The following is a 22309-nucleotide window of genomic DNA, read 5'->3' on the forward strand; positions in this document are numbered from 1 at the left end:
TTTACGAAAATGTATTTTTAGAAAAGATTTCAAAATATCTAGGGTGTATATAAAATACACTACTTTTCTGATATATATTACAAAATACATTTAAAAATAAACATTAAAACCATCACCCTCTTCACTTGTGAATAATTTCCGGGTTATGGTGACCTTTCTTCCCTTTGCCTGCTCTGTCTGCCAGCCTTCTCTCTCAGCCCAGGGAGCAGGACGGTCATCGCAAGACTCCAATATGCTGTCAGTACGCGTTGCAACGGCTCTTGTCCGCGCACTACCTCGCCGTGCCGGCTATGTAAGCACATCGCTCGTCAATTGATTTTGTTTTCCGCCTTGCTGTGGGAAAGGAGGCCTTTAGAAAGAGAAATCGTGGCGGAATTGCGCTAGCTAGCATGCGGAGGACACCGGGCCTGTCACTTAGCCGATACTCCCGGTGCGCATCTGACAAGTGCCTTTAAAATATTCATTCATCTATTTACGACGCATCGTTAATGTTTGTGTTGCAGCGTGAATAAAATGTCAACGGACACACTTTGGCTGTGTGTCAGTAGGCAGTGAATATTTCACTGAAGGTCACGTTTGTCCAACTCGGCTGTTTGTCTGCCCTCTCTGGGAAATGAATGCAACTCTTTCTCATAAAATATCTTGGCCCTCTTCTTCATGCGATAACTCACTTTTCGTTGCAGTTTGCTTGTCCTAATGGATGATGTGCATGTCAGTTATGCTAATTGGTTGATGAGAATGCAGAATCTTGCTTACACTAACTGTTTGTTGCGTTGTAAAGGTGTCCAAAAATGCTGCTGCAGAATGTGTGGCAGTCAAGAACCTCCACACCACCTGCCCACGGATGCAGAAAACAGGTAATTGTGGTAAAAACGAAACAAAACAAAAATATTTAATAATTGTTATGTGGACATTAACTGAAGGGAAAGTGTAATAAAAATGTGCTTTTTGTCACTGTCGAATTAATCTGTATTTTATATTAATGTGCCCACCCTGATGTGATCATTGAATTTCAGAGCTAGTGTTTATTCCTTCTTTTAACAAAAAGGCACTGCCGAGGTTTCTTCCATCCTGGAACAGAAAATCATGGGAGCAGACACTAGTGCTCATTTGGAAGAGACCGGCCGCGTGTTGTCCATCGGTGATGGTATTGCCCGAGTCTACGGTCTCAGGAATGTGCAGGCTGAGGAGATGGTGGAGTTCTCATCCGGACTTAAGGTTGGCTCTTGCATGTGCTCTGTAGGGGAAAAAAAACATTGTGTATAAAAGTCACTTAACCTTTTTTCCTGTTCATTTTCAGGGAATGTCTCTGAATTTGGAGCCCGACAATGTTGGTGTGGTGGTCTTCGGTAACGACAAACTAATCAAGGAGGGCGACATTGTCAAGAGGACGGGCGCCATTGTGGACGTGCCTGTTGGAGAGGAGCTGCTGGGCCGTGTTGTGGATGCCCTTGGAAATGCCATTGACGGAAAGGTGATTGAAATTCTCAAGCCACAACCACAACGCCGCCGCACCGTCGTCAAGAGTTTCCAGCTTGACTTTTGTTACCCGTTCTGTCACAGGGACCCCTTGGCTCCCAGACTCGCAGGCGCGTGGGCCTGAAGGCTCCTGGCATCATCCCGCGGATCTCTGTGAGGGAGCCCATGCAGACTGGCATCAAAGCTGTGGACAGTCTGGTGCCCATTGGCCGCGGGCAGCGTGAGCTCATCATTGGCGACAGGCAGACCGGGTAGAAGGATTTAGCAGACACACTTAGTTTCCGCGCTGCATATTTGAACACAAACTGTGCATCGATATATGTAGACAGGAAGTAAATGAAATTGTGTTTGCTGTAATGTCCTATTATTGTGGAGTCGGTCAATGACATAATTGATTGATCAGCAAATTATGGCATTCTAACCTATCACTGAGTTTGCATCAATAGAAAATATCTGCCGATCGAATGCAGCCAATCTGGTTGATGTAATATCTCCTAATTAGGCATCACTGCAGTTTTTTTTTCCTCACAAATTTTATTTGGAATTATGTAATATGTACAATTCGTTTAAATATTTAAATTGATGAATTTCTTCAAACTACCAGTTTAGACTGCACACTACAATGTTTGGCCCTGAATTTGTTCAAGAACAAATGTTACTGCTGTAAATACACAAAGTATTGTTTTGATACACTTTTACCATCTCCTTCTACATTTCGGCAGCCAACTATGTCCGTCTACCCCTTTTCTAATCCGCTTATCCTCACGAGCTTGGTGTGTCAGTTTGTGCTTGATTGATTCCCAGTGCTTTTAAAACACAAATGAATGCTAATCTTTCGACGGAACCGGAGAACTTAAGTCTGTGAATGCTTTTCCCCAGCAAAACCGCCATCGCCATCGACACCATCATCAACCAAAAGCGCTTCAACGAGGGCACCGATGAGAAGAAGAAGCTTTACTGCATCTACGTGGCCATTGGCCAGAAGAGGTCCACCGTGGCCCAGCTGGTCAAGAGGCTGACGGACGCCGACGCCATGAAGTACACCATCGTGGTGTCGGCCACCGCCTCCGACGCCGCCCCCCTGCAATACCTGGCGCCGTACTCGGGCTGCTCCATGGGCGAGTACTTCCGGGACAACGGCAAGCACGCCCTCATTATCTACGACGATCTCTCCAAGCAGGTGAGGTTCTCTTAGTCGGCTGACCGTTTCAGCTGCTACTTCAACCTTCATCAGAGCGGGCTGCTCAGAAATTGGTCGCGAGTTGTTTTGTGACATGAAAAATCGAATCGGAGAATAATGAATTGACTTTGAGTTTACCATATCGTGTTTCCCTGATTTTGACTCCACCCCTTTGTGTTGCTCCACCAGGCCGTCGCCTACCGTCAGATGTCCCTGCTGCTCCGTCGGCCCCCCGGCCGTGAGGCTTACCCGGGCGATGTCTTCTACCTGCATTCCCGCCTGCTGGAGAGGGCCGCCAAGATGAATGACAACTTTGGCGGCGGCTCCCTCACCGCCCTGCCCGTCATCGAGACACAGGCCGGCGACGTGTCGGCCTACATTCCCACCAATGTCATCTCCATCACTGACGGACAGGTAACCACGAAACGCCATTAGCCTCTTGTTGTGTTTTTGCTAAATCTGAAATGGGAATTTCCGAAACGATGGGATAAATTATACTGTCAGAATGAATCTTATTTCTTAAAGCTGATATATCAGTGTTGGAAAAAAAGATCATCCTATTCAGTCAGGCCCAGTAAATTAATTTATCTTACCACATTATTGATCAAAAGAAAATTGTCAACACATTTTATCTTTAACAATATGTGACAACTGATGCTGTAGGGAGGCTACAGAATTGCTCCCCAAACAATGCTGCACACGTAACACTTGTCATTTCTGGATTCCTCCTTCAGATCTTCTTGGAGACGGAGCTGTTCTACAAGGGTATCCGTCCCGCCATCAACGTCGGTCTGTCGGTGTCGCGCGTCGGCTCAGCGGCCCAGACAAGGGCGATGAAGCAGGTCCGGTTGCGCTCGTCGGGTCTCTTCAGAAGCGCTCCATCAAAAGGAACTGACCCAATTCGTTTTTTCCCACCAGGTGGCCGGCACCATGAAGCTGGAGTTGGCCCAGTACCGCGAGGTGGCCGCCTTCGCCCAGTTCGGCTCCGACCTGGACGCAGCCACGCAGCAGCTGCTGAACCGCGGCGTGCGTCTGACAGAGCTCCTCAAGCAGGGCCAGTACTGTAAGTGGTGACCTGTCACGGTGCAAATACGGACCTTGGGATTTTGAGACACGGTCACCCATCTTCCGGCAGCTCCAATGGCCATCGAAGAGCAGGTCACGGTCATCTACGCTGGCGTGAGGGGACACCTGGACAAGATAGAACCCAGCAAGATCACCAAGTTTGAGAAGGCCTTCCTGCAGCACATCCTGAGTCAGCACCAAGACCTGCTGGCTGCCATTAAGTAGGTTTGCTCCCCACCGCGACAAGCGTTGTGGTTGACTGGCTTCCTTCTGCCCTGATTAACCAAGGAGCTCCTTTTCAAATCCCCACCTCAGAAACTTATCACCTGACTGAATCAAATATCATTTTGCAGATTTTAAATTATAATTTAGTCTAATTTTTAACAATTAGACAATAGACACTTTAATGCCAACCACCACCAACAAAGTCACTGAGAAGACAACAGGTTAATGGAACACTTTTTCAGCGAAAAACACCTTCGTATACATGGTAATTTTTTGGTGGGGCAAAAAACGCCTGACTATACATGGTCGTTTTTTTTTTTTATTAGCTAAAAACGCCTTACTATACTTGGTCGTTTTTTTTCCGGCAAAAAAATGGCTTACTATACATGGTCGTTTTTTTCGGGCTAAAAACGCCTTACGATACTGTATTAAGGCGTTTTTAGCCCGAAAAAAACGACCATGTATAGGAAGGCATTTTAGACCAAAAAACCGACCATGTACAGTAAGGCGTTTTTAGATCGAAAAAAACGACCATAAATAGTAAGCTGTTTTTAGCCGAAAAACACGACCATGTACAGTAAGCCGTTTTTAGCCCCCAAAAAAGACCATGTATCGCAAGGCGTTTTTAGCCCCAAAAAAAAAAACAACCATGTATAGGAAGGCGTTTTAGCCAAAAAACCGACCATGTATAGTAAGGCGTTTTTTAGCTGAAAAAAAATGACCATGTATAGTAAGGCGTTTTTAGATCGAAAAAAACTACCATAAATAGTAAGCTGTTTTTAGCCGAAAAACACGACCATGTACAGTAAGCCGTTTTTAGCCCCCAAAAAAAGACCATCTATAGTAAGGCGTTTTTTAGCTGAAAAAAAACGACCATGTATAGAAAGGCATTTTTTAGCCGAAAAAAACGACCACGGTTAGTAAGGTATTTTTTAGCCGAAAAATATGACCATGTATAGTAAGGCGTTTTTAGCCCAAAAAAAACAACCATGTATAGGAAGGCGTTTTAGCCCAAAAAAATGACCCTGTATAGTAAGGCATTTTTAGCCCCCCAAAGAACGACCATGTATAGTAAGGCGTTTTTTTTGCTGAAAAAAAAAACGACCATATATAGTAAGGCATTTTTTTAGCCAAAAAAAACGACCATGTATAGTCAGGCGTTTTTAGCTGAAAAAAAAATGACCATGTATAGGAAGGCGTTTTTAGCCCCAAAAAAACGACCCTGTATAGTAAGGCATTTTTAGCCCCCCAAAGAACGACCATGTATAGTAAGGCGTTTTTTTGCTGAAAAAAACGACCATATATAATAAGGCATTTTTTTAGCCAAAAAAAACGACCATGTATAGTCAGGCGTTTTTGGCCGAAAAAAACGACCATGTATCGTAACACGTTTTAGCCCAAAAAATCAACCATGGCATTTTTACCCCAAAAAACGACTATGTATAGTTAGGGGTTTTTAGCCCAAAAAAAAAGACCATGTATACTAAGGTGTTTTTAGCCCCGAAAAAAACGACAATGTATATAGTCGGGCGTTTTTAGCTGAAAAAAAAATGACCATGTATAGTAAGGCATTTTTTTTAGCCGAAAAAAACGACCACGGTTAGTAAGGTATTTTTTAGCCGAAAAATACGACCATGTATAGTAAGGCGTTTTTAGCCCGAAAAAAACGACCATGTATAGTAAGGCATTTTTAGCCCCCCAAAAAAACGACCATGTAGAGTAAGGCGTTTTAACCCGAAAAAAATGACCATGTAATGTAGTCAGGCGTTTTCAGCCCGAAAAAAAACGACCATGTATAGTAAGGCGTTTTTAGTCTAAAAAAACGACCATGTATAGTGAGGCGTTTTTGGCCGAAAAAAACGACAATGTATAGTAAGGCGTTTTTAGTCGCAAAAAACGACCATGTATAGTAAGGCGTTTTTAGCCGAAAAAAACGACCATTTTTAGTAAGGCGTTTTTGGACGAAAAAAAGGAGTAAGGTGTTTTTAGTAAAAAAAAATCGACCATGTATAGTAAGGCGTTTTTAGCCCAAAAAACGACTATGTATATAGTAAGGTGTTTTTAGCCCAAAAAAACAACCATGTATACTAAGGTGTTTTTAGCCCCGAAAAAAACGACCATGTATATAGTCGGGCGTTTTTAGCTGAAAAAAAATGTATAGGAAGGTGTTTTTTGGTCCCAAAAAAACGACCATGTATAGTGAGGCATTTTTTTTTAGCCGAAAAAAAACGACCATGTATAGTAAGGCGTTTTTAGCCCGAAAAAAACGACCATGTATATAGTAAGGCATTTTTAGCCCCCCCAAAAAACGACCATGTAGAGTAAGGCGTTTTAACCCGAAAAAAAATGACCATGTGTAGTCAGGCGTTTTCAGCCCGAAAAAAAACTACCATGTATAGTAAGGCGTTTTGAGCCAAAAAAAACAAAAACAAAAAAAAAAAAACGACCATGTATAGTAAGGCATTTTTAGTCTAAAAAAACGACCATGTATAGTAAGGCGTTTTTGGCCGAAAAAAACGACAATGTATAGTAAGGCGTTTTTAGTCGCAAAAAACGACCATTTTTAGTAAGGCGTTTTTGGCCGAAAAAAACGACCATGTATAGTAAGGTGTTTTTAGTAAAAAAAACAACCATGTATACTAAGGTGTTTTTAGCCCCGAAAAAAACAACCATGTATATAGTCGGGCGTTTTTAGCTGAAAAAAAAAATGTATAGGAAGGTGTTTTTTGGTCCCAAAAAAACGACCATGTATAGTGAGGCATTTTTTTTTTAGCCGAAAAAAAACGACCATGTATAGTAAGGCGTTTTAACCCGAAAAAAATGACCATGACCATGTATAGTCAGGCGTTTTGAAACGCCTTACTATATATACATGGTCGTTTTTTTCGACTAAAAACGCCTTACTATACATGGTCATTTTTTCGATTAAAAACGCCTTACTATACATGGTCGTTTTTTTCGGCCAAAAACGCCTTACTAAAAATGGTCGTTTTTTGGGGTTAAAAACGCCTTAATATATATACATGGTCCTTTTTTTCGGGCTAAAACGCCTTACTATACTATGTCTTTTTTTCGGCCTAAAAACGCCTTACTATATATACTATGTCATTTTTTTCGGGCTAAAAACGCTTTACTATACTATGTCGTTTTTTTCGGGCTAAAAACGCCTTAGTATACTGTCGTTTTTTTCGGGCTAAAAATGCCTTAGTATACTATGTCGTTTTTTTCGGGCTAAAAACGCCTTACTATACATGGTCATTTTTTTCGGGCTAAAAACGCTTTACTATACTATGTCGTTTTTTTCGGCCTTAAAACGCCTTACTATACTATGTCGTTTTTTTCGGCCTAAAAACGCCTTACTATATATACTATGTCGTTTTTTTCGGGCTAAAAACGCCTTACTATATTATGTCGTTTTTGTCGGGCTAAAAACACCTTACTATGTCGTTTTTTTCGGCCTAAAAACGCCTAACTATACTATGTCGTTTTTTTCGGGCTAAAAACGCCTTAGTATACTGTCGTTTTTTTTGGGCTAAAAACGCCTTACTATACATGGTCATTTTTTTCGGGCTAAAAACGCTTTACTATACTATGTCGTTTTTTTCGGCCTAAAAACGCCTTACTATACTATGTCGTTTTTTTCGGCCTAAAAACGCCTTACTATACTATGTCGTTTTTTTCGGCCTAAAAACGCCTTACTATACTATGTCGTTTTTTTCAGCCTAAAAACGACTTACTATACTATGTCGGGGTTTTTTTCGGGCTAAAAACGCTTTACTATACTATGTCGTTTTTTTCGGCCTAAAAACGCCTTACTATACTATGTCGTTTTTTTCGGCCTAAAAACGCCTTACTATACTATGTCGTTTTTTTCGGCCTAAAAACGCCTTACTATACTATGTCGTTTTTTTCGGCCTAAAAACGACTTACTATACATGGTCGTTTTTTTCGGGCTAAAAACGCCTTACTACTATGTCGTTTTTTTTTCGGGCTAAAAACGCCTTACTATACTATGTCGTTTATTTCGGGCTAAAAACGCCTTACTATACTATGTCGTTTTTTTCGGCCTAAAAACGCCTTACTATACTATGTCGTTTTTTTCGGCCTAAAAACGCCTTCCTATACATGGTCGTTTTTTTCTTGCCTAAAAACGCCTTACTATACTATGTCGTTTTTTCGGCCTAAAAACGCCTTACTATACATGGTCGTTTTTTTCGGCCTAAAAACGCCTTACTATACATGGTCGTTTTTTTTCGGCCTAAAAACGCCTTCCTATACATGGTCGTTTTTTTCGGCCTAAAAACGCCTTACTATACATGGTGGTTTTTTTCGGCCTAAAAACGCCTTACTATACTATGTCGTTATTTTCGGCCTAAAAACGCCTTGCTATACTATGTCGTTTTTTTCGGGCTAAAAACGCCTTACTATATATACATGGTCATTTCTTTCGGGCTAAAAACGCCTGACTATACATGGTCGTTTTTTTCAGGCTAAAAACGCCTGAATATACATGGTCGTTTTTTTCAGGCTAAATACGCCTTACTATACATGGTCGTTTTTTTCGGCCTAAAAACGCCTTACTATGCTATGTCGTTTTTTTCGGCCTAAAAACGCCCTAATATACTATGTCGTTTTTTTCGGGCTAAAAACGCCTTACTATACTATGTCGTTTTTTTCGGCCTAAAAACGCCTTACTATACTATGTCGTTTTTTTTCAGCCTAAAAACGCCTTCCTATACATGGTCGTTTTTTTCGGCCTAAAAACGCCTTACTATACATGGTGGTTTTTTTCGGCCTAAAAACGCCTTACTATACTATGTCGTTATTTTCGGCCTAAAAACGCCTTGCTATACTATGTCGTTTTTTTCGGGCTAAAAACGCCTTACTATATATACATGGTCATTTCTTTCGGGCTAAAAACGCCTGACTATACATGGTCGTTTTTTTCAGGCTAAAAACGCCTGAATATACATGGTCGTTTTTTTCAGGCTAAATACGCCTTACTATACATGGTCGTTTTTTTCGGCCTAAAAACGCCTTACTATGCTATGTCGTTTTTTTCGGCCTAAAAACGCCCTAATATACTATGTCGTTTTTTTCGGGCTAAAAACGCCCTAATATACTATGTCGTTTTTTTCGGCCTAAAAACGCCTTACTATACATGGTCGTTTTTTTCAGCTAAAAACGCTTTACTATACATAGTCGGTTTTTTGGGGCGAAAAACGCCTTACTATATCCAGTACATGGTCGTTTTTTTGGGCTAAGAATGCCTTACTATACATAGTCGTTTTTTTGGCTAAAAACGCCTTTATATACATGGTCGTTTTTGGGGGCTAAAAACGCCTTACTTTACATCGTCGTTTTTATCGGCTAAAAAATGCCTTACTAACCATGGTTGGGTTTTTTCGGCTTAAAACGCCTTACTATACATGGTCGTTTTTCTGGCTAAAAAAACGCCTTTATATACATGGTCGTTTTTTGGGGGCTAAAAACGCCTTACTTTACATGGTCGTTTCTATCGGCTAAAAAATGCCTTACTAACCATGGTCGTTTTTTTTTTCAGTTAAAAAACGCCTTACTATACATGGTCGTTTTTTTCTGCTAAAATGATTTACTATACATGGTCGTTTTTTTTGGCCAAAAACGCCTTACTATATATACATGGTCGTCTTTTTTTTCGGCTAAAAATGACTTACTTTAAATGGTATTTTTTTCCCGGCTAAATATGGTTGTTTTTTCAGCTAAAAACGCCTTTCTATATATGGCCGTTTGTTTGGCTAAAAATCCCTTTCTATACATGGTCTTTTTCCGGCTAACAACGCCTGACTAGACATGGTTGTTTTTTGGGCTAAAAAACGCCTTCGTATCCATGGTCGTTTTGGGGGGGCTAAAAACCCCCTAGTACACATGGTCGTTTTTGTCGGCTAAAAAATGCCCTACTCTACATGGTCTTTTTTTTTTTTAATTATTTTTTTAACGCCTTACTATACATGGTCATCTTAAAAAAAAAAAAACACCTCACTATACATGCTCGTATTTAGAATAAATAACACATTTGGTGCAGTTGTTTTGTTCAGCGTTAGTGCGGAATCCCCATGGACAGCAGGCAAAATTCATGTGAAACCACCGCTTGCCTTCAGATCATTTCCTGATGCTTTCAAGCGCCGCTGTTGTGTGCTCGCGTGCGTCCGCTGCCACTCCAAACACCAATTCGAGTCTCCCAGCGGCGAGTGGCCATCTCCCATATCTGGATATCAGCTGCTGACCCGCCCGCCTCCGTCTGTTTTCTGTTGAAATACAACATCCCCACACCCAAAAAGATGAGACTCCCCAATGTCAGGAATGTGAAAGCCAAATTCCACATGATCCAGGCGGCAAAATAAATTCCTCGAATGACTGCGCGGACGTTTTCTGCCTTGCGACAGATCGCGGCGCAGATGTAGTTTGTTAGACACGGGATCAGGGAAGGATTGCATTCAATTACACTTGTTTTCAATTGTTTTTTTTTTTTTTTTGCAGAGTCGCCATTTTAGGAACAATATTAGCCCCCCTGAAAAAATAAATGCTGCAAAGTTGTACAATTCTTCCTTTCCAAAGACAATAATGCTCCTTTCTTGTGACCTTTCTTTCTCGCAGGGCTGACGGCAAAATTTCTGAGGCCTCGGATGCCAAACTCAAGCAAATTGTGCTCAACTTCCTCTCCAGCTTTGAGTAACCTATGGCGACACATTCTCCCCTTTCGACGTTGCGCGTTTTGAGATGTGCTCTATGTCTGCTTGTCGCTCGCAGTCAGCTGTGCTTTCTACGAACACTTGATCTCTACTGTACAGTCAAGACAATAAAGTATTCCAACCAATGCACGGCCTCTTATTCCGGCCGCTTCTAAGCATGAAAATCGTTCAACCGGAAGGTGTGAACTTGTAGCCTTTACGATGAAATATTTCCTAAGTCACACATGATCTAATTGTCTGTTCATTTTCAATATTTTAAGCATCATTAGCCTGCAACGGCAGTTTATGCAGATTCTCCTGATCCACTCCTGCAAAAGTCCAACTTGTCTTTTCTTAGTTGCGCAAAACAAAACAAGTGGTACAGTTAGTCAGGTGAGTTCAATTTGAAGTACAGCACAATCTTTTCGAAACGTTTTCAAACATTTTGGGTGCTATGCAAACACATATAAGCCCAATGTGAATGTTTTAGCTGCACTAAGTTACTGTAGCTTACAATATTAAATATGTTTCAACCTCATTTTTATCAACTATGGCCACCTGAAGTTTGTCAATCTGGTGATATTTTTAAAGCAGTACTGGGTATAAAATATTTTCAAAGTAGCAAGAAATGACATCTTTAATCACACTATAGACTGCATTTGGAAGTAAACTTTTTTTTAATCAACCTTTATTGGTGAATCAAACAATATCGGTAAACATGGTGCAATTGTGACCGAATGTGGCAGAATTTAAAGACGTGACACGCGTCGAGTGAACATAATCATCTTTTCAACGGTGCAAGTTAAATATACATTAGAATAAATTCGGTTTCGGTGCGTTCAAAAAGCCTATTTGCAAAAAGAAAATAAAAATCCTCGTGAGAAGTGAGACAAACAAACCTACAAAAATCGCCACAGTTTTAAATAGAATTCCAAAATAAATAAGCAATAAATAGACACTTAAAAAGCAGACAAGACTTATGTTTACACCCAGTACTGCTTGGTGTGCATGGCAGGCCGGTGATGTTTGTGTTTGGGCACGTGGTTCTGGTTGACGTAACACGGGTCGTAATAGTCCCACTCCAATGCTGACGCCAGCACGCCGTTGGACAAGCCGTCGCTGTCCGCCGATAAAATCCGCAAGGACACACCTTGAACACAATTTGGCAACTTGAGCATGTTCTCACACAGCTTGACCGCGCTGTTCTACAGGTTCGCCGTTCGGTCAACGCCCCATAAAATGAAATCGAGTGAAAATGAAACCACAGTGCGGGCCTCAAGAACAACCAACCAAGGCTCGCATGCTTTCTGGATTCGGTTATGTAATGTTCACAAGCTGAGCACTTAGGAACTGTCATGTCATTTTCAGTCGACAGCACCCCCCCCCCCCCCCAGATGGATAAAAATTGAGTGGATTTTGCTGCTTAATTCATATTCCCAGAAACACAATATTAACTAAAATACAATGTTTACACTAGTCGTGCTACATAATATATTTTATTGTCAACAACATTTTTGATTTTTGATTTGCCCTCCCCTTTAAACAATACTCACAGGCATTTAGAGGATTGTTTTCGCGAAAAGAAGCTCCTGTGTGGTGACAACATACCTGCACTGGCACCAAAGTCGCTGTCCAGCCCGAAGCTGAGCGCCGACGTGTTGGGGCAGGAGCCCTCCGAGAGCGGGTGGGTGTAGGACTGGCACTCCACATGGGTTTGGTCCAACGGGTGTAGCTCGCCCGGGCTCAGCTCGGTCAGCATCCCGTACGTGCTACTCCGACGGATGCCGGCCTCACGTTCCGCTTCTTTGTAAACGCACTAAACGGAAAGGTTGAGATTCAGCATTCAAAGACAAGTGGTGAAGAGATGACATGATGGGCAACAGCCATAAGGGCCGCGAACATGAACGAAACAGAAAATAAAAGTCGATAGAAGAGCCTGTGAGTTTGTAAAAAGGAATCAGTGCCAACCTTAGTCGAAACCTGACGCGGCGGCATGGGACGCACTTTGGCAGCGTCTTCGGTGCAACAAACGTCACTGTCGTAGCTAACGTGTGTCGTTTTAAAGTTTTTCTCCTGGCACTTCCGATTCCCATTCGGTGAATTGCAGATGAAAAAAGACTTTGGGTGAGGATAATCTTTTCTTTTTTTTTTTAAGTTAGAGGGCAACACTTGTGATCGCAAACTGCAATTGCAGACTGCTGACTGCTAATGGCTAACAACTTCCGGTGATAAAGGTCACGCGCACCCGGAGGTTAAAGGTGACCTGCTTTGTTATATTTTATTTTTGTAATACTTTCTTGTGAAAGTAAAACTGAGAGGCCGCGTAGGATGCAATGTGCACTAACACAAAAACATATATTACATATAACACAGACATACTGTACATCTTTTTTTTTTAAATATCCATTTCCCCCGAGACCCCACGGCGATCCACTTGGGACCAGTTCGCGGGCTACCGGACGATCGCACCCCTAGAGTTTATGGTTTCGTCACAGTTTCCTAAAAGGTGTTATGATGTTGGACTAACATTTCGTTAAAATGCATCTTACCTGCACGGCCAGGAGCTCAGTACCTCGAAACCTCTGAAACCAGAATTGCACCCGTCCTCCCCAAATTTGAGAACCGCTGCTTTAATGGAATAATAGTCAGACTTTTGTTCTCCGGTGGAGCCTGAACTCACCGTGGGAGAGTTTGGCGGCACGAGGTTGCCTCTGTCGTCGGCCTCCGACTCGCTGGATTGAAGCAACACCGGCGCGCTATGACGCCACTCAGCCACGCTGGGTCTCGCCACCCGAGAGGACGCCCCCGCCGCCCGGATGCTGCTGGGCACCCTCAAGGACCCCCTCGGGAGCCAGATCCCGTGCTCCTTCCCGGACGAAGACGCCCTGGAGGAAGTGATCGGAGGCTGGGGCAGGACAGGCTCGGACAGCGACATGTACGGCCTCCGGGTGAAGAATCCCTCCGCGTCGGGCGTCGTCCGGGCCCGCTGCAGCATGGACTCCAGCAGCAGGATCTCGTCCGCGTCCTCCCGGTTCTGCGGCCGCGGCCTCGCCTTGAATAGGACTATCAATTTATAGCCCAGGAAGAGACAGTTGAGTAGGAGCAGCGCGACCACGGCTGGGATGAGCAGCAGAACCACCAGAGTGAGGCTGGCCACAGGGTAACCCTCGCTTAAGTTGGAGCTGAGTGGGGTATTCTGTCCTGGGTGCGACATTTCATCCCAAAGGACATGAAAAGAAACCCCAACCGCTGTCGATTGAGGCTATCCACGTTGGGTGTGTGTGTATGCCCGTGCGTGGTTTGCCGTGTCAATGAAACGCTTTGTGTTTATTGTGCATCTTTCCCGCAAAAGTGAGACTCGTTGGCATATGTGAAACGTAAGCTCGCACCACTCGAATGTGCACTCGTGTTCGCCACAGACGAAACATTACAGAGCGGCAGCTGCGGGCAATTATGTTCACTGTGACGCACGTTGCTGTTACGCAAAATAGCCACAAGGGGCGACAGTGGACATGATTCCTCCAAACTTTACACTCAGCGGTCCCAACTGTCGTTTGGTTGCCAGATCATTTCATGATCGACTCAATTTGTGTTAGTTGATTTTCCGACACTTTTCCTACAATATGTCTCGAAAAAAAAGTTATTTTCATCTTTGTACATCAATAATCTCAGCAAACATGACAAGAGGGGTCAAGTTTTGCATTCTGTTTAATTCATTTCATGCTGCCAGGTCCTCCTCACACGCTGTATATCGACAACCTTTCAATTCAATAGAACAATTGACACATGAATCTCTGTTAGAGACAACGTTTGCGTTTGTTTGCACACAAAGGAGATCTTTGCACACAAGTACACGGTAAGAAAATCAATGCAAAAGTCCCATATGAGCACCATATATAACTATAGTCAACGAGTTCACCCCCCAAGCATTCCTACAACCCTTTATTAAGTCTGTACAGACTCAAATACCATACTGCAGTCATAACAGTACATGTGATAAGAATACGCTTTTCATCGGAGAGAAAGGCGAAATGGGGACGTCCTCAGATACCGAAGAGCACTTTTGTCAGGTTTTATGGCGCCCTCCAGCACGGAACACGACGAGGGTTTGTGATTGGTCGTATAGCACCACGGATCCGAAAAGGCTAGCCACTGGATAGCTCAAGAGCGGCGCTGAAGTTTGATGATCGGTAACCCGAGAAGTTTGTGTATTGAAACGGGATGTCGAATACCACACGAGTGTTTGACACCCCTTTCCACGGGAGGCGGGTTAGTCCGCTAGATTGTGCCGCTGAAGCAGGCTAGCACTGGCCCAAGCTGTGCTTGATGATTTCCCGCGACTGCGGTGGGATTCTGTCGGGGAAGAGCACCTGGAACTCCACCACCAGGTCGCCCCGCCGCGATGGGCTGCGGGCAACGGGCAGGCCCTCGCCGCGGAGGCGCCGCACGGCACCGGGCCGGATCACGTCGCTGCATGGCAGGGGCATGAGGCGGTTGTCCAGCGTGGGAACATTGACCGTGCAGCCGCAAAGCGCCTGGAAGAGGACGAGAGGAGAACGTCAAGTTGCATCAAAGACCGAACTACCGAATAACCAAAACTTGCAAAATGCGGTTTGTCAGTTGCTCATCATAGAATTTTGGAAATTGGAGCTAGTTGTTGCAAAGGTGTCACGTTGCATAAGCAATAATGTGTCAGTCGTACGAAAAAGACAGTTACGCAAGGAAGTAGCTCACTAGGCCTGTCTCTGCGGCGACTGCTGCCCTGCTAATCTGCCAAGCGTGGGCGCGTATGAAGAGAGAGAAAAAAAACGCCGCCTCCTCTTCCTGAGCAGCATCACAGAGAGCGGCGAGCTAAATTTAGCTCAGAGATCGGCGGGGGCGGATGAGGTAACGAGTGAACGGGCTGCCATTCTTTGCCGATGCTTCCCGTGTCTGATTGAAGTCTTTTCACTCATTGAGCGATTGCATAAACGGGAGGAAGTGTCGCGTGGGCGTCGTCGCAAGGTTTTGTAACACATTATTGAGGCCACGGGGCATTTATCATACAGCCATACCTCGGTTTTCGACCATAATCCGTTCCAGAAGGCTGTTCGAAAACCGAAACCACGCTCTTTAAAAAAAATACATCTTTATTGAACACGTCCGCTTATAAAGTAACACTACACGAAAAAGCGTCACTTCCTCATGTAAGGAAGCCGAGAGGAGTCAAGTGGCGCATTCAAGTGCGCCCAGTTTGCTCGAGTACCGTTTTCCGGTCGTAATCCGAGACATAAAAAACTCGAAATCTTTGGTCGGAAACCGATTTGGTTGAGAACAGAGACGTTCGAAAACCGAGGTTTGACCGTATTAGTATTTTTTTTGTGTCAATGTGTTAAATTCACCGGAAGCTTAAGCTGCTGCAGCACCGAGGTGCTTAAAGCGGCTCCGTTTCGAATAGCAGCGCACCAGAACGTCATCTCACCTCTTTGAGTGTGATGCTGGTCGTGTAGATGATATTGGAGCCGTCTCGCTTGTACTGCGGGTGCTCGGCGTCACTGAGGATGAAAGTGACGTCGGCCGGCGTGCTGTCGGGCATCTCGTCGCCCTCCCGGGGGAAGGTGATCTTGGTGCCGGCTTTCCAGCCTTTCTTCACCACCACGTTCAGCACTTTGTCCTCGGTCCACACGCTGCTGCCGTCCGGTCCGAGGCGGCTGCGGGTGATCTTGACGTGCTTGGTGCAGCCGTGCATCACGTCCTCCAGGCTGACCGGCAGCTCGCGCACCAGCGCCTTGCCCCGCGGCCGCCGCCCGCCCCGCCTCAGGCCGCCGCCCTCCTGGCCGGAGTAACCGCCCACGTGGCTGAAGGGGAAGCGGCGGAAGGGGTTGAAGAGGTCGTCGTCGTCGCCGTCGTGAGTGAAGATGTCGAAGTGGTCGGAGCCGTGGAAGAAGGAGGAGAAGGTGGCGTGCGGGTCGGTGGGGAAATGTTTGCGGAAGGCGTTGGCCTGGCCCGCCGCTGACGCGCCGCTCTTGAGACCTGCATGGACGGACGGGCAGATAATTTGATTGATGTTGTTCTCGCGAGGCTTCACCGTTAAGTTTTTCGTTTCTAATTGTGAAGAGTTGCATTGGGGATCGAATAGCAAAGTTGTTCCGATTGGTCACCAGAGAATTTCATGAATTGACGCTCACCTTCCTCTCCAAACTGGTCATAGATGCTCCTCTTCTCGGTATCGGTCAGGACCTCGTAGGCCTCGGCGATTTCCTTGAAGCGGTCCTCGGCGTCCGCGTCGCTATTCTTGTCCGGGTGGTACTTGAGCGCCATCTTGCGGTAGGCCTTCTTGATCTCGTCCTCGTTGGAGTCCGGCTCCACGCCCAGAACCTTGTAGAAGTCCTTTCCGGCACTGGGCTTGATGGACAGGCAGGCGGGGTCCGGCTCTGACTTGGTGCCTTCCTGCAAGGAGGGACGGGGGGGGGGGGGGGGGGTTGACATATTACCTACTGCTCATATGTGGTCATTTAAAAGTGCTATCACTCGGTTCTTCATCCCTGCTGCAGCTTGTGCCTGTTTTTTTCTGTCTGCTGTGAATTTTAAAGGCTTGTGCAGAGCGGTATGGTCGGGATGGGTGGAGGACGTGGGGTGGGGGGGGGGGGGGTTGCAGACTTCCCTGACAACGGAGCTACTCTACAGCTATTGGATGAATTCTACTCATGCATTGAGATCACGTCGACTGAGCATTCATATGTTCTTTTCTTTGAACGACATGACACAATGGACCTTATTTTGTGACTGATGAGTAGCTCTCGATATCTGAACAGCTGGCATTCATTATTTAACAATGTCCAGCAAGAAGCATCCAAAACGATGAGTCAAGGTTCAGTTTCCCCAATATTATCTCGGTTCTTTAATTGAAATATTTACATAAGTTTTATCCCCAAATTGAAGCATTTTCATATATTCATAACACATTCTATGTATTCGTGCATTATTTTCGGCCAATTAAAGTTATAATTCTTAAACACGAGTTTTTATGCAGGCAGTAATAAACACTTCAACATTTTCAAGCATATATTAATACTTTTTTAAAGTATCAATTTTCAAAATTAAATTGACATTCAAAATACACATTTGTATGTCTGAGGTTTTTTTTGGCCGTTAAAAGGTCCAATTTTTAGATCAAAATGTATTTATAATTGCAGTGATATTATATTATTCAAGCATACCCATCATATGACAAAAATGTTTTTTTTTTTTTTTACATAAAATGACATTTTTGGAACTCTTTAACAAACCAACGAAGCGACAGCAAATCCCTTGTTTCATTTCAGTCAGAAAAAACCCACCATGTCCTACTTACCGAAGATGAAGCCGACCCCGAGCTGTCTCCCCTGTGCATCACCCGAACTTTGCACCTGACGTTGCCATTTTTGTGCTTGACTCCAAACTGTGTCCAGATGAGAACCATGATGGATGCCGCTTAAGTCGAGTGAGAGTCGCTGGGCTTTAGACGCTGTCGCTGTCCACTCGGGAGTGGTGCTGAAAACGCTCCGGTTGTGCGTTGACTTGGGGGGCTTGCTGTCTTTCGACTGCTAAATAGCGACTCGGCTTCGGCTCCCTTTTCTACTCCACGCTCGACCAGCCCACGCAGCGTGACAAGAGCTTCCCCGCTGTTGGCCCGTCCCACAGCGGAGAGGGATGCCGCGGAGTGGCGGCCGATTGGTTTGCCGCTCGCGGATGTTGCAGCCCTCTCGCTCCTTGTGGAGCATCGCTTCCGGAGCTCCAACAGGCACACGGGGAGGAAGAAGGCGAGTCACGACTCACAACACACAGTCCAGTTTTTTTTTAGGGGCCAGACAGAATAATCACACAAGTCTAGACAGACACCTGCACCACCAGGACATGTCCTCAAATAGCTTCACGGAGACACATTAGTACATTACTAAAATGAATATTAGACAGATACGATAAATAGAGAAATAGCTAAGTAGCTAGATAATGTATATGCGCGATACATCGAAAGGACCAGATGTTTATTAGACATCCGTCCTTCATTAGGGGAGGTTTTTACTTGCAGAAATAATTTTTTAAAAATGAACAATTAAGAGTTAATTAATTAATTAGTTAGTTAACTCATTCAGTACCAGCCAATTCTAGACCAAGTCTGAAAAGACGTTTAAAAACGTCTTTGGGAGTGAATGAGTTAATGACAGTAACTAATTACCAGGGTTGGACCAGCGGTTAGCGCGTCGACCACATAGTGCAGAGGTATTGATTCCCGCTCCGGCCTTCCTGTGTGGAGTTTGCATGTTCTCCTTCGCCTACGTGGGTTTTCTCCAGGTACTCCGGTTTCCTCTTACATTCCAAAAACATGCATGGCAGGCTGATTGAACACTCTAAATTGTCCCTTGGTGTGAGTGTGAGCGTGGATGGTTGTTCGTCTGTGTGTGCACTGCGATTGGCTAGCAACCGGTTCAGGGTGTCCCCTGCCTACTGCCCGAAGACGGCTGGGATAGGCTCCAGCATCACCCGCGACCCTTGTGAGGATAAGGCAGATTGAAAAATGGATGGACTAATCACTAGAAACGCAAAAATCAGAAGCAGCTCATTTCCTCTTCCCATCTCTTAAGTATATCTGGGGCAGTGGGTGTGTTACAAAAGCTGCTTTACAACGGCATTTGTGAGCCGCAAGCACTGAGCCAGTGAGACATTCCATAACACCACCAGCCGAAGACTGAAATAACAGGAGGGGAAAAAAAAGGAAAAAGCGCATGAACGGCTGGCAGTGAAACGAACAAAAAAAAAAAGCTCCATAACCAGGTGACTTCATCAATGTATGACGCTTGGCGTGTTGATGTGTTGATGAAAGTGTAGCGACCTGCTCTCGAACGGCCCTTTTTAACCTAAAAGTCACAATCATGGTGTTCCATTTGGAGAAGCTGTGGCCGAAAGAGGGCAGAAGACATACATGGCAACGCTTCCTCCGCCTCCCAGCCAATCAGGGCTGGAGTTTCCCCGGGATTCTCTTTGGTGTCTGGCAGGAAGCGGAAGACATATTTGGTTCGCGGAGAGCATCACGCCGCCTCTTCTCCTGCAGTGATTCAGTGGAGCCGTTTTTCTTTTTTTTTTTTTTCCCCTCACATGGCTGCAGCCCACAGGAACAGTCGGGACTGGGTTTGGCCTTGCAACACATGCACACTTGCGCAGATGCCACTGTGTTCAGAACAAGAGGTTATTGCATGGTGACTTTTATGTAATTCCATATTCTGAAAAACAGCACTGGAACATTCAAGTGTAGGCATCTTGCATACCTAATGAGCTGTATGATCCATCCCTCCATCATTTGTTTGCGCCTTTGGTTACAAGCAGGGAGGTCCCACACGTGTGCCCCAGCGTCCTGAGGTTCTGGGTTCGAATCTGTGCTCCAGCATCCCTGTTGTGTGGGGCTTGCTCTTTTCTCCCGTTGCTCGCATATATTTTCTCCAGGTGCTCCCACATTCAAAAGCATGCATGCCTGATGGATGGATGGAAAGATGATGATGGATAATCAATTGACATGTGACAGACAGATTGACCGAAAGACTTGTTACACAAATTTAAAAATGGTTGCTTGCCACTTCTGGATGGATGGATACAGAGATGGATAATGGAGTGATGAATGATGGATGGAAAGACAGATGAAGAGATGGAGGGACAGGTGGATGGATGCCACATGGCAGTCTAGCTAGCGAGGTGTTTGTCTGTCCATCCATCCATCCACGGTACCACATAAGATAGCTAGATAGATGATCGACAGATTGATTGACAGTTCCGTTACGCAAGTCGAAATAAAACAAAACACCATCCTCGACACTTGCAACGTGGGAGTTGAATGATAGTGTTTTCCTCCGTATAGGTACAACAGCATATTTTTGATTGCACCCCCCCCCACCTCATTCCACATACACATAGACACATTAAGCGCTGTTACACAACGTACCGGTTCACAGTGTGATACTAGCGACTATTTTTAGAGCTATTGAGGCTCGAGAGCAGGTGCTTGGATGGACGTTAAAAGCGTAGCCTTTTGTCTGCGCTTTCAGGTGGGAGGTTTATTTAATCAACACGCCGACTTCGGTGTCTGAAGTAGGGGGAAAGAGGTGATTCACCGCCTCTCGCCATCTGTGGCACCATTTGTCCGAAGTGGTCATGAATTGTCGTTATGCAAGTTGATGAACTCTTGGGGGGGGGGGGGGGGGGGGAGACAAAGTGGCATAGTTGTTTTTTTTTTCAATTAGCTCTTACAAGAAAGAGGCAGCACTCCAGCAGCCAGTTAACTACTAATGCATCACGAGAATTGTGCGCAACAATCAAGCCACTCTAGGTTGACACGCAAAAAACTATTCAGTGTAGGTAAAGCTAGAAGAAAATTCTAAATTTATTTTGATATATTGACAAAAATGCTAAAGCAAAAGCTAAGGATCCCTCGTATGTACTGTATCGGTAACGTCAGTTAAACCAAAACAACAGCACTACTATACTACGCTGCGTATTATGACACAAGAGCAAAAAGTGGTGCAAAAGATCTTGATTCTGAGATGTTTCTTACCAAATGATGTGTAGATGGTGCAAAAAGAGGAATTGACAAATAAGTATAAAGAGATTGGATTTCCTCTCATGTTATCCGCTTACTCTGACAAACGAACATGCCGCGTCAATTGGTCATTTTCTTCACTTTAGACCCTTTTGGGCCACCGTATCCTCGCTCCTGTTTTGCAATGCAAAAACAATGTGTAAGCTTTAAAACCAATTACAGTACTCACTAAATTAGGTTTCATGACATCATTTTGGTCCGTATTTGAGAGATTTATAAAACATACAAACCATTATTTATAAAATATATCAACGTTTCGGGACCGCCGTAATTGTAATTCGCGTTGAGCAAAGTGAAAACGAGTCCTAGCAGTCACGTAATGACCAATAAATAAATATAAAAAGAATCTTCCTCAGTGTGGGTTTGATGGACATGTTCAGAAGGCATAATTAAATCGAAAACGAGATGTTCTCTCGGTTATTTTGACACTCACCGACCATTTTGTCTGGCACTTCCTCCTACGCTCTTCTGAGAGCGACGGTGTCTGAACAATGGCGAGACAGAGGCTGATTAGCCAGATGGCTCCAGCGAGGGAACGCGATGTTAAAAGCCAATCACTGTCGTTCTGTTCTAGCTGCACACCGAAAGATCATAAACATTACCGAGTCGTCTGGAATTATGAAACTGTACCGAAGTGGTTTAATAATGCAGCTGCAGTACATTCGTGTAACATTTGATGCTGTGCAATCGTATCGTACTTACTTGTACTGTAAAGATGAGGCGGCTTTCTAAAGTGTCTTCACAGTATTTGGAATTTCCCAATGGAAACTTTTCTTCTTTTTTTTTTACCACTGCAGTCTCAACACACGCAACGAACTAAATATTTGGAACAGTTCAGAAATGCGGAAAGATTCTGAATACTTGCCATATATCGCCATTCATTTGACATCATTCAGAATATGACAAACAGTTCACACTCCATCTTGAATAAGAAAAAACATTTTGTCATATGTGACAAAATGTTGAACTTTTGTCAACATTTTGAACTTTCATCATATGTGACATTTGTCAAATGTACTGTATTAACTACAATGCCGTGGAGCC

General features: G+C 44.3%; 3 protein-coding genes across 4 annotated transcripts; 1 reads left to right on the plus strand and 2 right to left on the minus strand.

The window, feature by feature from the left end:
• Positions 1-145: 145 nt before the first annotated feature.
• atp5f1a (ATP synthase F1 subunit alpha) lies at positions 146-10805 on the plus strand. Its single transcript, XM_086134790.1, has 11 exons — positions 146-292; positions 782-857; positions 1049-1218; positions 1301-1474; positions 1564-1730; positions 2359-2659; positions 2849-3073; positions 3394-3501; positions 3578-3722; positions 3795-3945; positions 10586-10805. Exons 1-11 carry the CDS (start codon positions 146-148, stop codon positions 10662-10664), a joined length of 1743 nt encoding a protein of 580 aa, XP_085990916.1. The 3' UTR covers positions 10665-10805.
• A 557-nt stretch (positions 10806-11362) lies between these two features.
• On the minus strand, positions 11363-14021 carry hwa (huluwa). Its single transcript, XM_086134794.1, has 3 exons — positions 13340-14021; positions 12268-12475; positions 11363-11809 (listed from the first exon to the last, which is right to left on the minus strand). The coding sequence occupies exons 1-3, from the start codon at positions 13871-13873 to the stop codon at positions 11643-11645; spliced, it is 909 nt and encodes a 302-aa protein (XP_085990920.1). The 5' UTR covers positions 13874-14021; the 3' UTR covers positions 11363-11642.
• A 328-nt stretch (positions 14022-14349) lies between these two features.
• LOC147191790 (dnaJ homolog subfamily B member 5) lies at positions 14350-21831 on the minus strand. Of its 2 annotated transcripts, none has more exons than XM_086134791.1 (6): positions 21699-21831; positions 19944-20146; positions 17993-19845; positions 16827-17088; positions 16121-16671; positions 14350-15194 (listed from the first exon to the last, which is right to left on the minus strand). In XM_086134791.1, the coding sequence occupies exons 3-6, from the start codon at positions 18098-18100 to the stop codon at positions 14961-14963; spliced, it is 1155 nt and encodes a 384-aa protein (XP_085990917.1). In that variant the 5' UTR covers positions 18101-19845; positions 19944-20146; positions 21699-21831; the 3' UTR covers positions 14350-14960. The 2 variants fall into 2 exon arrangements, with proteins under 2 accessions (XP_085990917.1, XP_085990918.1); XM_086134792.1 differs by lacking the exon at positions 21699-21831 and adding an exon at positions 21221-21570.
• Between the last annotated feature and the right edge of the window lie 478 nt (positions 21832-22309).

Source organism: Hippocampus guttulatus, chromosome 17, assembly GCF_054856545.1.
Source record: "Hippocampus guttulatus isolate MCC_2025c chromosome 17, RoL_Hgut_1.0, whole genome shotgun sequence".
NCBI classification, from domain to species: Eukaryota; Metazoa; Chordata; class Actinopteri; order Syngnathiformes; family Syngnathidae; genus Hippocampus; species Hippocampus guttulatus.

Coding starts and splice junctions, on each gene's coding strand:
- hwa (XM_086134794.1), bottom strand. CDS start 13,873: ATGTCGCACCCAGGACAGAATACCCCACTCAGCTCCAACTTAAGCGAG. Junction 12,476..13,339: donor TGCCGCCAAACTCTCCCACG/GTGAGTTCAGGC, acceptor CTTTCCGTTTAG/TGCGTTTACAAAGAAGCGGA. Junction 11,810..12,267: donor CGACTTTGGTGCCAGTGCAG/GTATGTTGTCAC, acceptor ATTGTGTTCAAG/GTGTGTCCTTGCGGATTTTA.
- atp5f1a (XM_086134790.1), top strand. CDS start 146: ATGGTGACCTTTCTTCCCTTTGCCTGCTCTGTCTGCCAGCCTTCTCTC. Junction 858..1,048: donor CCCACGGATGCAGAAAACAG/GTAATTGTGGTA, acceptor TTTAACAAAAAG/GCACTGCCGAGGTTTCTTCC. Junction 1,731..2,358: donor ATTGGCGACAGGCAGACCGG/GTAGAAGGATTT, acceptor GCTTTTCCCCAG/CAAAACCGCCATCGCCATCG.
- LOC147191790 (XM_086134791.1), bottom strand. CDS start 18,100: ATGGTTCTCATCTGGACACAGTTTGGAGTCAAGCACAAAAATGGCAAC. Junction 17,089..17,992: donor CGGGGTCGGCTTCATCTTCG/GTAAGTAGGACA, acceptor CCCTCCTTGCAG/GAAGGCACCAAGTCAGAGCC. Junction 15,195..16,120: donor CCAGCATCACACTCAAAGAG/GTGAGATGACGT, acceptor GTCCTCTTCCAG/GCGCTTTGCGGCTGCACGGT.